The 18,000-nt window shown below is 47.2% G+C and overlaps 1 protein-coding gene across 1 annotated transcript in view; it reads left to right on the top strand.

Moving 5' to 3' along the window:
- The window catches only part of PTGIS (prostaglandin I2 synthase), a 41,495-nt gene extending 23,984 nt beyond the window's left edge, over nucleotides 1-17,511 (top strand). The window contains exons 6-10 of the mRNA XM_019756170.2: nucleotides 2,231-2,412; nucleotides 8,689-8,857; nucleotides 9,862-10,043; nucleotides 11,299-11,450; nucleotides 14,240-17,511. Coding sequence (XP_019611729.2) covers nucleotides 2,231-2,412; nucleotides 8,689-8,857; nucleotides 9,862-10,043; nucleotides 11,299-11,450; nucleotides 14,240-14,384 — 830 coding nt within the window. The 3' untranslated portion in view covers nucleotides 14,385-17,511. The remainder of the gene's footprint in view (nucleotides 1-2,230; nucleotides 2,413-8,688; nucleotides 8,858-9,861; nucleotides 10,044-11,298; nucleotides 11,451-14,239) is intronic.
- The last annotated feature ends 489 nt before the right edge of the window (nucleotides 17,512-18,000 follow it).

Genomic DNA, 18,000 nt, shown 5'->3' on the forward strand with positions numbered 1-18,000 from the left:
GTAGTATTGCAAGATTCAACCATGTTGTAGCATGCATCAGAATTTCCTTCTTTTTAAAGGCGGAACAATATTCCATTGTATGGATACACCACATTCTGTTTATTCTTTCATCTGTTGATGGACACTTGGGTTGCTTCTACCTTTTAGCTATTGTGAATGAATAATGCTGCTATAAACATTTGTGTATAAGTATCTGTTCAAGTCCCTGCTTTTTGTTCTTTTGCGTATATATCCAGGCGTGGAATTGCTCAATCATATGGTAATTCTATGTTTAACTTTTTGAGGAACTGCCAAACTTTCCTACAGTGCCTATGCCATTTTATATTCCCACCAGCAAAGCCCAAGGTCATTTTTCCACATCTTTGCTGGTTATTTGACTTTTTTCTTATATTAGCCGTCTTAATAAGTATGAGGTGGTCTCTCGTTATGGTTTTGATTGGCATTTCCCAATGACTAGTGGTGTTGAGCATCTTTTCCTGTGTGTATTGGCCATTAGTATATCATCTTTGAAGAAATGTCTATTCAAGCTCTTTGCCCATTGTTTTTACTTGGGTTGCTTGTTTTGTTTTTGTTGTTGAGTTGTAGGAATTCTTTATATATTCTGGGTACTAGACCCCTATCAGATAGGTAAGTTTCAAATATTTTCTGCTATTCTGTCGGTTGTCTTTTTATACAGCATTGCTTTGTAAAGTCATCCTTAAAAGCCGTGTTTGCCATGATATCCAAGACTTGTAATTATGCTATCCAACCTCAAAGAATGCCAGGCATTTCTAAATCTGTGCTAAATTTCTCTGCCTCCTTTTTTAACTATCTTACCAGATAATTCCTATAAGCATCCAAAACTAGCATCAACTGAGGTGGCTGCAACGCTTCCTGCATGCTGCACTCACCTGTTTAAGCTCTTCTCGCGCCCAGGCCCCACCCCCAAAGATTCTGACAAGATCGGTGTGGGGTGGGACCTGGGCATCCACGGGTTTAAAAGCTCCCAAGTGATTCTCCAGTGCCCTGAACATTGGAAAACACAGGAAAATAATGTATGTCCGAGAAACAACAGGGCTCATTGCTTTACATTGTGATGTCACCTGAAAAAGTGCCTAGAGGTTGAAGAAAAGCAGATAGAACATATTATTTGAACATGTAACTAATAAACTTAAAAAATAAATAAGTTTAGCCTACATTTTCCACCCTTTTCAAATACCCTGTAGTAGGCAGCCTGGTTTAGAACCACTGGGTGGGTGGGTCTTCCTGAAACACTGCTTTGTGGTTCAAAAAGTCAATGAGAGATTTCCTAGAACTTTGGAATTTTGTAGCAATACAAAGCGACTCCCATTTTTTCCAAGGGGTGATTTGGAAAAACTAGACCTTATATTTGCATACATATATGTAAATATAGCATCGTCTTATAGCGTTAGCATGACACATAAATAAAAAGTACCCGGTGTTATTCCCTCAGCAGTCTGCCCTTCTGGCCCCGTCTCTGTCGACTACATAATGAACTTCTTTCTTGGTTTTCCGGAGCGTAACACACCATTGCTTATGGGATGGCAAACTGGTGCTCCATGCGCCAGACTTGACCTCCAGAGATGCTTGTATGGCCTGCATAGTGATTAAACATTTCTTGCATAGATGCTAACCTTAAAAAACATGAGATGATTCCACACAAATATCTGGATTTTCAGTTTCTTCTGAAAACCAGGCTTCCTAGCTGGGGACAGAAGGGCTGGTCAAAGGAACCGCCCCAACCCTCCCACTTCCCGGCCCCTTCCTCGCCCTCCTCCCTCGTTTATGTTACCTGCCTTCCCTGGAGGTAGTTGTGTTTGAGACCCCAGGCCAGTCTGTCCCCTCTCGATGGTAGTTAGGTTGTTCTGATGTCTCCTGAATGAAGCTTTGCTGAGTCTAGGGAATGCTGCTTGGTGTTTCCTGTTCCTTCTCCTACTGTGTAAAGAACCATTTATTTAACACATATTTGAGGACCCACTATGGGTCAGGTGCTAGTGATACAGAGGTGAATAAAACAGACAAGGCCCCTTGCTCCTGTCCACTGGGGGTGAGACAGACACTAAGCAAGTCAACATTGAAAGGGCTGCCCTGTAGCCTCTTTCCAACAGGAACTCCCCTCCCCCACAGAGTGATACCCAGAAGACCCATGGCCCCATCGCAGGTCAGGGCTGGGTGGCCCTGGGCTGGGGGTGGATCTGTAACCCCTACTCTCTGTGCTCTGTCCCTGCAGGGGACAAGGATCGGATGTGTAGAGTCAAAGGTCGCCTGTGGAAGCTGTTGTCCCCAGCCAGGCTGGTCACCCGGGCCCACCGGAGCAGCTGGCTGGAGAGTTACCTGCTGCACCTGGAGGAGATGGGTGTGTCGGAGGAGATGCAGGCGCGGGCTCTGGTGCTGCAGCTGTGGGCCACACAGGTGGGCATGGCTTGCGAGCGGGAGCATGTGGTGTGCGTGGGGGTGTGAGTGTGTATCTGTGTGTGCGTGCATCTAGGTATGCATTTGTGAGCGTGTGTGAATCTGAGTTGGGTGTGGGCTTGAGCACACATACCCAGCTGTGTGTCCCTGGTCCCTGACTCTTTTAACTGTGAAAAAACAGTCTCATGAACAGGATCATGCATTCAATATTGGTTTTCTTTAAGTTTGGAAATGGGTTACCCTTATAGAAAAGTTGTATGAACAGCTTAATGAACTCTTACGTAATGAACTCAGCCTTGATTCTTCCATCTTTAATGTTTTACCCCATTTGCTTTCCCTCTCTTCCTCTCCTACTATGATTATTTTATTGAATCATTTGCAAATAAGTTGCAGACAGCATGACTCTTTGTCCCTAATTACTTCAGCATGTATCTCGTAGGAGCAAGAATTTTCTCTTCCATGGCCACAGTACAATGACCAAATTCAGGACAATTAACCCAGACATAGGGTCATTATCTAATATACAGTCTTTATTCTAATTTTTCCAATTGTCCCAATGATGTCCCTTATGATCCATCTTAGTCTACCATCCAGTCCAGGATCTCATGGTGCATTTAGTCATTCTGCTTTTTTAGTTTTCTTTAATACAGAACAGTTCCTGTGCCTTTCATCATTTTCATGATATTTTTGAAGTGTGCAGACCAGTTATTTTGAAGAATCATTTCAAAATTCCACTGAGTACATACCATAGACCTCAAAGCCCTGGCTTTGTGTTGATTATGTTTTAGCCAGGAGTGGGGGTGGGGCAGACAGTCAGGGAAATATACAGGGTGATTTTAGATGCTAATATGTAAGATATAAAACAAGGTCATGAATAGAGAGATCCTGGGGGTCTACTCTAACCAGGGTGGTCAAGGAGGCCTTTGGATAAGTACGGGGCTAGAACAAAGATGGGAATTCCAGGCGGGGGAAACAGCAAGTGCAAAGGCCCTGGGGTTGGATAATGCCAGGCCGATCCAACAGCAAGGAGTTGAGTGTGGCTGAAGCAGAGTGAAGAGGGGGAGTGGACTGAGGGAAGAGATCACAGAAGTCTTTTTGGTTGTGGTAAATAAGGACTCAGGATTTTTCTCTGGGTGAGATGGGAGCCCTGGAAGGGTTCTAGGCAAAGGAGGGACAGGATCTGAGGAGCAAGGGCAGAAATAGGTACACCAATGGGGAGACAATGATGGCAGGAGCAGGGGATAGCCATGGAGATGAGGAGGAAGTGGATAGATTCTGGAAACAAAAGGCAATCAGCACCAATGGATTTAGTGATGAACCAGATATTCGGGTAAGAAAAAGCAGGGCTGAGGATGCTGACTCTCCATGCCTGGTACCTGCCCTCCCTCTAACCCCTGAGTGCCTCGCCTTCCCTTGGCCCCGCCTCAGCAATGACAGTTGCACAGGCTGACTTTTCTGGGTAATTCCGCTCTCATCGACTTGCAACTTATTTTTAGTTTTCTCTCAGAGCCATTAACTGTAGGTAGAGCATGGCAAGGGACAAGGGCTGGGTTTGATCAACAGTTGGGCCCCATTAGTGCCTAATAACATATTTATAGGCAGAGATTGGAGCTCTAAACTGTTCCCAGAATCCCTTGCAGAAATGGTCTCTGTCAGCAGAACTGAATGTTGGACTGGGGGCTTGAGTGGCAGAAAGTCAGGGGAACAGCCTTTGTCAGGGCCAGGAGAACTGGGCAGGAGTTGGGGACAGGACATCCTTGGAGGTTGAATTGTTGGCCGTGTCCAAGTTCAGGCAGGTGGGAAGACCCTTCAAGAACACGAGTCTTGAAAGCAGAGCCAAGGTGCTGTGTAACCCAGTGGTTTCAGGTACAGGCTCTGTGACTAACCTGCCTGGGTTTGAATTCTGACTGAAACTTCCTTGAAAGTCTGTCCCTTAACTTCTCGGTGCCTCAGTTTACTTATCTTTAACATGGAGAGAGCAGCACCTTTCTCAAGGTGCCATGATGAGGATGAGAGGAAGTGATACATGTAAGACCTGTAAGTGTACTTGACAGATAACTGGAGCTCAATAACTGTATTCCACGAATATTTAGTGAGGACTTACTGCGTTGTGTGCCAGACATCAGTCTAGAAGCTGGGGATAGAGCAAAACCAAGATCCCAGTCCTTGTAGAGCTGACAGTCTGGTGGGAGGAAACAGACTACTAATAAACCAGTAAGTGTGATAATAAGTTCTATGAAGAACCAGTAAAGCTGGGGAAGGGGATACAGAGGGGTGCAGGGAGGGGCTACTTTATATAGGATGGTGAAGGAAGGCCTCACCAAGAAGGTGACATCTAAGCAGAAACTCAAAGGAAGTGAGGGAGAAAGCCCTGTAGATATACAGGATGAGGGCATCCAGGCAGAGGGGAGAGCATATGCAAAGGCCCTGAGGTGGGGGTGAGGGTCAGGTGGCAGGGAGGTAGCAGGTGCCAGACCATGCAGGGCCCCGTAGGCCACAGGGAGGACCTTGGCTTTTACACTGAGATGGAAGCCCTTTGAGGGCTCTGAGCAGAGGAGCAAGCACGGCCTGTCTTCTGCATTAGAGGGCTCTTGCTGGCTGCATTGCTGAGAATAGACTGTAATGGGGGAAGTGCAGGCAGGGAGACCAGGGAGGAGGCCTCTGCCATATGCAGGCAAGAGAGAACAGCCCTGGACCAGAGGGGGGGGAGAGAAAGTGATTGGATTCTGGACATACTTCCAGGTAGAGCCAACAAGATCTGCTGCTGGCTGAGACATGGGGCAAAGGTATCCACAAGGGTGGCTCCAGGTTTGGGCCTGAGCAGCGGGAGAGATGAAGTTGCTCTTAACAGATCAGATAGGTCGTGAAACGAGCAAGTTTTGGGGAAGAAAATCAAGGGTTTGTTTTTGGGTGTGCTGAGTGTGAGACAGAGAATGGTGGAGGCAGGGGGACCTGGAGAAAAGAAAAGAGTCTGGAGTTCAGGGTTAAGATTTGAGCTGGAGATGTTCATTCGGGAGTTGTCAGTGCCGCGATAGTGTTGAAACCAGTGGACTGGAAATCACCAGGGGCAGGGGTGGATGGGGAAGGGGACCGAGCCCGGGGCCTCTCCAGGTTGGGCTTGGACAAGGTGAGGAGGAGCCAGCAAAGGGGACAGAAGGCGTGGCCTCCTGTCTCCAGGGAATGGGAGGGGACCCGGAGGGGAGCGCAGCCCAGAGGCTGGGTGCGGAACTGTTCCCAGAGATTGAGAAATCGTAGCTGTGATTGCTGTTGTCAGGTCAGTGTGGAGGCAGGAATAATCATTTCAGGAGATAATCGAGTTCTTACCACGTGCCAGCCACCCTGTTGAGCACTGTACAAACATCATCTCATAGGATCTTTGCAAAAGCCCCATGAATCCAGAACTCCAAAGCCTGGAATCAGGCTGATAGTGGGGTCAGTGGGAGGCTCCAGCATCCAGGGACCTAGAGGGGGACCCAGGGGGCTGAGATCTAAGGTCCAGGCAGGGGAAGAGGCCGGCTTGAAGGGGATTAGGTTGGGGTGGGCAGATGAGGAGATGCCTGTCCCAGCAGGCCCATTACAGGACGGCGTGGGAGGGAATGAGGCTAGACCGGAAATGTCCTCCTGGGTAAATGAGGCAAGGACCCACCAGAGAAAGCTCAACATCCAGGGTAGTGAATTCAGAATCTCTTAAGGTTGTGTGATCACACAGATGCGTGTGTGCGTGCACAAACACACACACTCACACACAACTGGTGGAAGACAGCCTGTCACCTCCCTAACTTGTCACTGCCTTTTCCTGAAAGCAGAGGTAATTGAGCAGCCTCGTGTTCCACTCCTGCTTTGTAATTAATGTGCCGTGGCCCCCATCGGACCATCCTGGCAAGATGAAATGGCCTTGGCACTGAGTTAACCCACAGCTGAATTATTTATCGCCTGCATTCCCCTGGCTATTGAAGTGATGGACAGCAAGTGACCTTGCTTGTCTCCGCTGGACCTGAAGTGCTGGAGGAAAACTCAGAGACAATTCCAGGCCCCCCCTGGTTCTCAAGGCTGGCAGAGGGACCACAGAAGGGCGAAACTTCTTCTGAGCACCTACTCTGTACCCAGCATGTGGAGGTCGCGTGCATCCACTGTCAGTGGACCCTTGTGGCTGCCTCAGGAGTGGACATGTTGTTACTTTAGCAAGAGGGGGGTTCTGAGACCCAGAGAAGAGAGTGACTTGTCCAGAAACACTGGAAGTGGGATTGGAACCCAACTCTGCCTGGTCCCAGTCTAGGGCTCTGCCCACCCACAGGCTGACTTGCAAGCCCCCAGCCCACAGGGACGCAGATGTTTATTCAACAAATCTCACTGAGCCGCTACTGTATGCTGGGCAGTGGGTAGGGACTAGGGAGTGCTTAATTTTCCTTTTCAGTACAAAGTGTGATAATGATGCCCGCTTGATGGGGGAATTAAACAGGGAACATGGCACCTCCTTGGCATTGAATTTATCACGGTAGCTAAAGGGAAAGACGCAAAAAATCTGTTTCACCATCATTGATGCTTTGATGCATTTGTTTACTGCCTTTTCAGTACGTTTTTTTCCTGTGGTTAAGATCATGCAGTTTATTAAATCCCACTTCTAATTTTACTTAATACTGTATCGTGCTTTTCTCCATGTCCTTTCAGATCCCTGTAAAAATCATTCACGCTTGTTTCGCTTAAAAGTAGTACATTATTTTTAAAATTCAAGCAATTTAAAAAGACATATGTAGTGAAAGCCAGTTTCCCCCTCCCTATGTTCCCGTCCTCCCAGCTTCTGTCCCAGAGGCAAACTCAGTTGCCAATTATCTGAGTCTCCTTCTAGAGATGGTGTGTGCTTCTTTATACGTCCCCTTTAAACATACCTACACACCGATGGTAGCACGCTGAGCCTCATCCTGCATCTTGCTGTCTGCGTGCCTCCATGTGTGTTGGCTGCAGTCCCATGTCAGTACGCACAGAACTGATTTCTTTGCAACGACTTCCTGTGTCATCCTAGGGATGGATCCTCATTTATCTCATTTATCTATTGATAGACATTGAGGTTATTCCAATTTTGCTATTACATCAGCACTGCGGTAAATATTCTTATGCAAATGTCTTTTTGTCCATGTGCAATTATGTCTGTAATAGAATTACTGGGTAAACATGATATTTAATGACTAATGTTCCATTATTATGATTGGATACGAGAGTCATTTATGGTAGACAAAAATCTTCCCCCAAATTGTGGCTAGCTGGTATTCACCCATGTCTCATGGAAGGGTACCCCATACACATTTGACCCATGTGCTAGACTGTTTGGCCATGGCTGACGTCTGAGAGCAAGAAATCCCATCCATTTCCCTAATTATTTAGCTATTGGACGGTTTTAAACAATTTTTGTTCAAGGAATGAATAGCTTCACCGTCATCATTGATTATTGCTGCTTTGCTTTATACAGTACACAGTAGTGTATTTGAATATTTGGAAGCAAATATTCAGCTATCGTATCAGTTTGTTGTTGTTGTATAACAAAGAACCACAAAAACTCAGTGGCATACACTGAGGCCCATTTATCTAACTCACATGTCTGTGGGTCCGCTGGGAATCAGCTGGTCTAAACTGGGCTCAGCTGGACAGTGCTCAGCTCTGCTCTGTGTCTCTCATCCTCCTCTTGGGACCACTGGGCTAGGTGGGCAACTGGAAATATGCAAGTTCACTGAAAGTCTAGACTTAGAACTGCTGTTCTGTCAATGCTGCCTCATTTTATTGGCCAGAGCAAGTCACATGACTGAGCCCAAATTCAAGGGGTGGAGAAATATACTCTGCCACCTTCATAGGAAGGCGTGCAGAGTCACATGGCAAGGGGCATGGATGCAGGGATGGGTGAAGAATTGGGCCAAGGATGCAGTCGTCCTCAGATGTTAACAATAATCTGAATTGACACACTTTGTTCCTATTATTGACACATTTTGCTGATTTAGCTCTGAAGATTACCTACGTGACCTCAGATCGATGATTTTACTCAAGGTCAGGGATGCCAGGAATGACCTTGAAGTGGCCATTGAGCTATGTCAAAGCTGTAACGCAGATCTTGGCCATGTCGTGAGGCTGAAGAGAGACATGGGTCATGCCTACATGTTTGGCAGGGGTGGAAACCTGGCCTACCGACCCTTGTGCCTTGGCTGTGTCCATGGCATATGAGTAGACCAGTCAGCTTGCACCCCAGGTCTGCCCTCTCAGTGATACAACAGGGGCTCTTTCTCACTGCAGGGGAACATGGGTCCTGCTGCCTTCTGGCTTCTCCTCTTCCTCCTCAAGAATCCCGAGGCCCTGGCTGCCGTGCGCAAAGAGCTTGAGCAAATCCTCTGGCGAGCAGAGCAGCCTGTCTTGCAGATGACTACTCTCCCACAGAAGGTTTTAGACAGCATGCCAGTGCTCGGTGAGATGGTCTGACCCTTCAGCTAGCCCCCCAAACTGGGTCACATGGCCCCCTAAGGCCTCCCCAGCGTGGGCTCCCGTTGTCCAGGCTCCATCAGTGTCCTCTGACCCAAGGTCCCCCTGGGCCCTCTATCTTCTTAGACCTGGCATCTCCATGCCCCAGCCTCAGCTGCTCATGGTCTCAAGAGGAGACCTCTTGAGGAGGTTTTTGGTTGCAAGTGGCAGAAAACCTAACTTGAACTGGCTGAAGCAAAAAAGGACTTTATTTGGGGCACGTAACTAAAACATCTAGAGGTACCTGGTTTTAAGCACAAGTATATCCAGGTGCTCTAACAATGTCATCAGGGGTCAGTCTCTCTCCATCTCTCAGCCCCATTTTCTGCTGGGTTGGCTCCAGTCTCAGGCTGGCAAACTGGTCACCAGCAACTCCAGGCTGATGTACTCTCAGCCTGTGAGGGTGTGCCTCTCTGCAACATTCTTACCCAAAGTCCCAGGAATGTGTCTTATTGGCTCTCTTTGGGTCATATGCCCACTTTGAACCAATCATGGGGTTCAGAGGGTTGGGGTGTTCTGATTGGCCAATCACAGCCCAATCCCAGGAGTTGGAAATGGAATCAACAGCCCAACCCCTGAGGGTAAAAGAGGCATGGTCCCCAGAGGAAAATCAGGGCACTATTTCCAGAAGGGGAATATGTGCTGAGCAGGCAGAAACAACCAATATTTATGTCCATGCTCTCTCCCTAGCCTTCTCTAATGGCTCGCTGGCTCCCACCTTCCGTCACAGCTTCTCTTGGGATCAGACTCAAATTCTCATGTCCAAGGTCTCCGAGGGACTGTAGCAATCACACCTTATTACCCGGTCTTGTTGGTCTCATTGTGTAACAGTGGGCAAGTCATGCTCCCTCTCTGAGCCTTCTCACCATCCTCTATAAATGAGGGCTGGGGGTGGCATTCGAGTGGTTGAGAGGACAGCTGCTGACCCTTCCTTGTACCTGCTCCATGCAGACAGTGTGCTGAGTGAGAGCCTTAGGCTCACAGCTGCACCTTTCATCACCCGGGAGGTCGTGGTGGACCTGGCCATGCCCATGGCAGATGGGCGGGAATTCAGCCTGCGACGTGGTGACCGCCTCCTCCTCTTCCCATTCTTGAGTCCCCAGAAGGACCCAGACATCTACACAGACCCAGAGGTAAATGGCATACCAGGGACTGTGGGGAAAAATCAGTGGCTTCCAGGTCAGCCACATCTGAGTGGCAGCCCAGCTCAGCTCTTTGCTGTGTGACCTTGTCCAGATGACTTCACCTTCTGTGTCTCTTGTTCCTCACCTGTGAAATGAACCTCATAATAGCACCTGCCTAATAGGGTTGCAGGAAGATTAAATGAGATCTTGTAAGAAAGATCTTCATAGTGCCAGCCTCACCATATGAATGCTTTATAAATGATAGCTGAGTGATTTTCCTTTTCTCAGAATATTGTAATGTCAGCTTCTCAAAACTTTTCCCTTTCCTTGGACTTTGAGATGAAGCAAGCTTTCACAATTTCTAACAGATTTAGTTGCTTACTGTGTGCCAGGCCCTGTGCTATATGCTCATCTGTCCATCCATCAGTTTATCCACCCATCTATCCACACCCACCCATCCATCCATCCATCCATCCACCCATCCATCCATCCATCCATCCATCCATCCATCCATCCATCCATCCACCTGTCTGCCTATCCATTCATCCATCCATCAATCCATCCATCCATCCATCCACCCATCCACCCATCCACCCATCCATCCTATTCATCCATCCATCCACCCTTCCATCTATCAGTCTACCCACTGGTCCATTCACCCATCTTTCATTCAGCACCTACTCTGTGCCAAGCCCTGTGTTCAGATATAATCCTCACCTTAATACTCGGCAATGTAACCAAAGGGAATTGGCATTCTCCTTTTTAAACATAATTTTATTTATTATAAATTACAAAAGTAATATATACTTATAAAATAGAAATATACAGATATGCAAGTATATATTTAAAATTGAAAAGTTGTCTTTATTCCCCTTCCTCTCCAGTTTCACAGAGTTCCCTAACGATGCTTGGGATTGTATCCTTTAAATTATTTGTATGCCTTTACAGACATGCACACAACACGCTCACACACATATGAATAGATAGGTGTGTATATAGGATCATATAATGCATGCTATTCTGAAACTTGCTTTTTCTACAAACAACCAGTCTTAAAAATTCTTGACATGTCAGCACACACAGACCAACTCAACCTTTTAAATAGCTGCTATATTTTTTAAACCAATCCTCTATCAATTTACCTTTATGTTATTTCCAGTTTTTCCCTGTTGTAAACAAGACTGTGGTGACTATCCTCATGCCTTTTTCTTCACGTGTGCACGTTATGGGGTGACGTCAGAAATGGACCCTCTTCCTATTCTAGGTATTTAAATACAACCGATTCCTGAACCCTGATGGATCAGAGAAGAAAGACTTTTACAAGGATGGGAAACGACTGAAGAATTACAGCATGCCATGGGGAGCAGGGCACAATCAGTGCCTGGGTAGGGGTTACGCCATCAGCAGCATCAAACAGTGAGTGTGGGGGAAGGGAGGCTGGGGGAGGGGAGGCTCCTCCTCTATGTGGATGGCAAACACCCTCCTCTCCCATCAGCCGGGAGAAGGGTTTATGGCAGAGGCTCCAAAAGGATGACCCATGAGTGTCTCCTGCCCACAAATATATTTATTTTTGTTTTGAAAATGTGTGCTATCTTTTAAGAATCAGAACTCACATAAAAAACCAGATTTCTGATTTCTTTTGAAATGATCAGATCTGGCCACATGTTCTTCCCTTCAAGGCTGGTGTCCAAATACCAAATAGCCTGAATACCAAACAGGGGACGTTCCATAGAGCTGACCGTCTGTCTGTAGCTGGTGTGCGTGCTCAGAACCTCTCGGCAGGAACCAGCCAAACATCATGGTCCCGTTTGGTTATTTTAGTGCCTCACGCATTCTCGTCCCTCAACCCCAAGAGCCTCGGCGGCTAAATCACAAACAGATTGGACCAGGGGTTATGACATCTGCCCTGTCCTTCTGTCCAGCCCAGTGTCATCATAAGCTGGGTGACCATCCGTACCCCTGTCTCCTCAGTTATAAAATGGAGGTACTGGATGTACTGCATCCCAGGGGTTCAAGACAAAGGAATCGGAAGTTTCTAAGTACTTAATCTACTGCCTGACTCATTGTAGGCACTTAATAAATGTTATTATTGTAATTACTAATATCACTTTTGTTAATGTGTAGGCGTTATGCTAAGTGAATGGGCACATTGCATTAACCTCTTGGCCTCAGGTTTTTCGAACAGTAAAATGGAGATCATAATACAGCCAGTGCTGCTCTAACGCTTTATGCGGGTGCCTACAAAAATCACTGCGTCATGAGAAATCATGCGATAAAATCCACAGGGATTATGGGAAAAATGGGACCAGGGCGCAACAGTCAAAAACCTCACCAATGACACACTGGAAAAAAAGATAAGCATCTAGGAAAAAATAGTACAGTTTTTTACACATGTTAAATGGTTAAGAAATACCTAAGTGCTGCAGTAAATATGGTGCTTTCCTTTGAAAATGACCTGAAGTTTGCTGTGGAAGTGGACAGTGGATGGAGTTGCTGCTGGGAGCTACTGTGAAACATGAAAGGAGGGTTATCTGAAATGGGGCACCTCATATGAATGATGTGGTACACCACACACACACACACACACACACACACACACACACACACACACCATGAGCTGAGGTCACTGGTGGATAGAGTTTAGGTCAGGATGTGCGTTTTGTGAATTCCTGCTCAGCTGGGTTCAGCTGGGTGCCGGTTTTTACATTTTCCTGTTTCCCTCGCAGATGAAATTGCTCATAAGCTAACTCAAAATTTGCACTACGCTTTATTCGTGCCCTAATATACCGAGCACATTGGAAGAAACTCATGTGTTCAAAACAAGTGCTGTATAGCAGAACCGACTCAGTCTTTGGACAGATAAAGAGAGAGAATGGCCATTAAATGCTTAGCACAGTGTCTGGCACGTCGTGTTTCAATAAATTAGCTAATTTGTTATTATTTTTATCTCAATCGTCACGACAGCCTTGCTAGGTAGGTGACAGTCTAACAGTGACTCAAAAGAGGTCAAGCTGTTTGCCAAGTCATGTACCTGGTGAGTGGAGGTGCCAGGATCTAGATCCAGGTGTGGAGACCCCCACCCACTCTATATAAACTCACCCTCTAGCATCCTACAGATTTGGAAAGGATACATCCCACCTCTTTGATCAGATGGGGAAACGCAAGCCCCGAGTGGGAAAGAAACTTGAGGGTCACGCACCCTTAAGGGTTCGAGCCCAGTTGTGCACCCAGCTCTCCTGTCCAGAGTGTTGACTTCGCTCTAGCCTCGTCTTCCCTCTTTACACACTCAGTAAGATTAAAACTACCTGCATTGGTCCCCTGGGGTGGTGGATGCACGGGAGGTAAAGAGCCAGTCCTGCCCCTTACTGATGCAGGAGGTGCTAAGTAAGGTAAGGCAGGTGGGCAGGAATCAGTTAGCATGAGGTAAAGCTGCCATCACATTTATGGGCACATGGATTACATCATAGAAGCAGTTTGTATACTTAGGAGAGCTTTCCAGAAGATGGCAGTAAAGAGTGCTTGTTCTTGCAAAGTTGGTATATTTTGACAATTTTCCCGTAGACACAGTGAGCTGTCTTGAGGGAAGCATGCCTATTTCTAATCTCACAAAGGCAGCCTGTGGTTAAAGCAGCAGGCCAAGACAGACAGTAAGGGTTCCAGGAGGTTTTTGGGAGGGTGGGATGAGTGTGTGGGGGGAGGGGTCAGGAAGGGTCACAGTCCATACTAATCAGGAGAAGCTAGGCTATGCTGCTATAATAAGTCACCCCCCAGTGTCAGTGGCTTGTCACAACACAGGTTTAGTTCCAACTCACACAAAGTCGGCTGGGTTTAGCGGTTCCTCCCCACCCCATGCAGAGATTCAGGGGCCAGGCGCTTTCCATCTTCCCACCCCACCACCTCAACACGAGGCCCACACAGCTGCCAGGCAGAAGGGAAAGCTGGAGAATTGTGCACTGGCTCTGAAATGCTTTGATGTGGAATTGACACACGTCACTTCTGCTCACATCCCTTCACCCAGAGCTAGACTACGGACCTGCGTAACCACCGAGGGTGGCATGTGGAGGAGTTCATGGGCTTTTGGTGAGCGGTAAACGCCTGTGCTCTGAGTTGGGGTCAGACTCAGGAGGAAGCCATTGCTCTCCTGCCTTATCCGGATGTGCCCTCACGCTGCCTCTCCTTCACATCTTCAACACCTCTCTCTGCAGATTTGTGTTCCTCGTGCTGGTGCACTTTGACCTTGAGCTGATCAACCCGGACATGGAGATCCCTGAGTTTGACCTCAGCCGGTATGGCTTTGGGCTGATGCAGCCGGAACACGACGTGCCCATCCGTTACCGCATCCGGGCGTGAGCTCTGGGAGCAGACGGAGCTCCGTGTGCTGGCTCCACCCCACCTGCCCCCCGATCACCCAACTTTCTGTGTCTGCATCTGGCCTGGGTGCAGAGCTTTGAATAGCCAACAGTGCCAGCATTAGCACTTGCCTGCGTTTTCCTTAGGAGGTTGGTCCAGGAGAGGAGGAGGAAGGGAAGCTGAGAGAAGGTCTAATTCCAAAATGAAGCTCTTTCTGCTCCCGGCTCACCTTGCTCCTCTCACCTCACGATACCCACAAAAGCTGGGGCAGACAGGGCAGAATAGGAGTCCTGACTGCTATGCCCCCAATTCTCAGAGGGGCCAAGGCCTTAACCATTCAAAGCTGATGCTGGCCATAAAAAAACCAATCGGGACCTAGCAATGTGTCCCTTGAAATAAGCTCTGTCTCCAAAGTATTTTAAACTAGCTGAAGCCAAAGGCGTCTCTAGAATATCTGTTTCCCTACATGTCCCATGCCCTCATCTCTCCATGCACACTGATACTTGAGAATATGCAGGAGGGTGTTCCCGAAGCTGGAACACCCAAGGTACACATCGTCACCACCTCCTGACACTGGGCTCTGAGGAGTGCAGCTCTCTGTTCCAGATTCAGAGGCTCTAGATGGGATGAGCTTTGCCAGTACTGAGACTCGGGTCGGGAATAAGGAAGACACAGTCCTCACAGGAGGGCCTCAATGGAAGGAAGCAGCCAGGCTCTTTGCACTGGGCGCGCCAGAAAAAGAGGAGATGTTGGTTTCCTACATTCTAGCTGAGAAGCTCCAGCTGTGGGCATGACCAAGTCTGCAGACCTGTTTTGCTTGGCCTACACTTTTTTTTAAAATAATACATTAATTGTTTTCATATTATCTTTGAGAGAGTTGATTCAAAAGGTCTAGCTTCTCTTGAAAAGTCAGAAGATCTGGCCATACTGGGCCTATATTCCCAAGGGCAACCATTGACCAGAGCTAAGAAACAGCTACCTCCATTATCTGGGGCATGTGCACTCTGGTTCACCAGGGTTTCTACTTGATGGGAATTTCCCTTTCTGCTTCTCCATTCATAGTAACTCCTGGCCCCTGAAGGCACTCGAGTTTGAGAACCCTGTTCTATCTCTTAGAAGTGATGTTTCGGAGATGACGAGTTCTCAGACCAGTGGTCCATCCTCCTGGGTGCACCACCCTTTGAACAAATAGATCAATGATGAAAACTTGCCTTTCCATCAGCTTAGGAAACACAGACAGCTCAAAGAAAAATTGCCTAGAAAACTATATTATGATGGCAAGTATTATTAGTATTAGGTCCTGTTTTTTGAGGACCCTTTAAATGCCTGTGACAGGCACAGTAGACATAGTATTTCTACTTCTCACGGCATCTCTGCAAGGAGAGGATGGTTATGCCCTTTTTATAGATGAGGAAACAGGCTCAGAGCGGTGAAGTGACTGCCCGGGGTTAGACAGCTCATAAACTCGTAGAATTCGGCAGACTTATGGTCCCAACAGCAAATGCATTCCTCAGGCTCAAGAAGGTGCTGGAAAGGCAGATCTGTTTGATATCAGAGCCAGAGGCACCCATGGGTCGGTGCATCTCATGAGATTCAGACACACATACGCACATAGCTAGGTCCCTTTAGCTTTAGCGGAGACAAAGAGGAGACCTGAGATCTCCTAATGTTTCGGGGATGAGTCTCTTCTCAGAGCAGTGCCAGAGTTTGGGGGCTTCCTTGGCCCTCAGCCTCCAGGTGCTCCCCTTCCCTCACCCCCCCCCCCCCGCAGGATTCCCAGATAGACACTGTGATTGGCAGGAGGTGGGATATCCCCAGGGAAACCCATCTTCATGCCTGGGTGACCCCCCCAACCCCCCCTCCACTGCTGCCTGCTTCTTAACTCCATAGGAAATCAGGGCTGGCAGCCTCCTGTGGGAGGACGGGGCCGGTTTCCATGACAACCCTCTGCTGCCTTATCCTGGCTTGGAAGGGAAGGAAGAAGGCCCGCAAAAATAGCTGCAGAAGAGCTCTCTGTGAGGCTGCTACCCTGGTGTGCTGGGGAAAAGCCCTTATGACTCCCCTCTTCCAAATCAGGGCTGCTTTGTCACTGAGACAATTCTTACCTATGTTCAAAAAAGAGCCAATGGCCTTTAAAGGCGGTACCTCCTTGGAGCCACAATCATTAAGAAGAGACAGTTCTCCCCTGGTGCCAGAGGTATTGAAGTACAGCATAGGAGAATGATTTAAGCCTTCCCTTGTTTTAATCTTTCTTTTTCTTTCTTCTTTTAAAAAATATAAGTTACAGAGAAAAGAGGGAAAGATGAGTGGGTTAGCTCCTTGCTATAGGTTCGTTAGGAAGGTACCCAGACGTCTTTGTATTTCTTCATAGCTTGCTTTAGAATCACGAAATTGCAAGATGTGTTAGAAACACTCTTAGGTTGACTTAATGAAGTGTTTCCTTACCATCGTCATTATTATTTTTTGCTATATTTTATATGTTGTTTACCAGATATTTTCCTTTAACTAGACTCATTTTTTTAAACTTATATTTGTTCATAAAGGGAACTTTTTTTGATTGCTTCCAGTAATGGACAACATATATCATTTGTTGCCAAAAATAGAAAGTGACTGTGAAAAATAAATTCTCTGGGGAGGGGGTCTCCATGCTGGTGTCACCAAGGCTCAGAGCCTGAGATCTGTGTCTTCTCTGTTACCAAATGAGACGAGCAAGTGTTTGAGTGGCATTAAAGCCAGGCCAGCACCACCCTGAGACTTTCTCCTTGACAGTCACGGGTTGAAAAGGACAGGAGGAGTAAGCTGCTCACCATGTGGGTCACCTGTACATTATGCCTGGTCTGAGTGCCAACCTGGGTCTTTGCCACTGGTGGCCCTCAAGCAAAGTGAGCTGGTGACATCCCACCTGCTCATTCTCCAGGTGGAGAAACAGGCTCTGAGAGTTGAAGTGTCTTGCCAAAAGTCATTGATTTTGATGTTGTTGTTTGTTTTTTAATTTTTTTAACAAGCATAGTGTTTGGTGAGTAGCAGTGATTATTATGCTTGCTGTTTAAATAAAGAGTTCTATTTTCATATAATATTGTTGAGTGGAAATGTGCTGAAATATATTAAACCATTCTTGTATTTGGAACTGCGTCTGAGTGTGATTCAGCTTGAATCGACTATGTCCAGAAAGGCAAGGTTAGCTTCTGGGAAGGGAACACAGAGCACCTACTATGTACCCGGGTCTGGAACAGGTTCTTTAGAATCAAGTCACGGCTCCAGCCACCCTCCAAAGCATATGTTATTGTCTCCATTTTTACAGAGGAAAAAACTGAGGATCAGAGAAGTGATTTGCCCAAGGTCAAGTGGCTAATAAGAGGTAGACACAGAATTCAAGTGCAGTCTTCTCTGCCTCCTGAGACCGTGTTCAGGATCTTCCCATCAGCGATCCTCCTGGTGGCAGAAGAGGGACAGGGTAGCCACAGAGGACCTTGGGGTGGAGGCTCACAACCCCAAAGCAGAAAAGGTCCTTAAAAATTCACTGGATATTCTCTAGTCTTCACCATGACATATGCATTTATTTAAAAAAAAAAAAAAAAGGGGGGGAGGCTGAAATGCACTCAATTAGATTTGGAAA

The sequence above is a fragment of the Rhinolophus sinicus genome, linkage group LG13, assembly GCF_036562045.2.
Source record: "Rhinolophus sinicus isolate RSC01 linkage group LG13, ASM3656204v1, whole genome shotgun sequence".
Taxonomy (NCBI): Eukaryota; Metazoa; Chordata; class Mammalia; order Chiroptera; family Rhinolophidae; genus Rhinolophus; species Rhinolophus sinicus.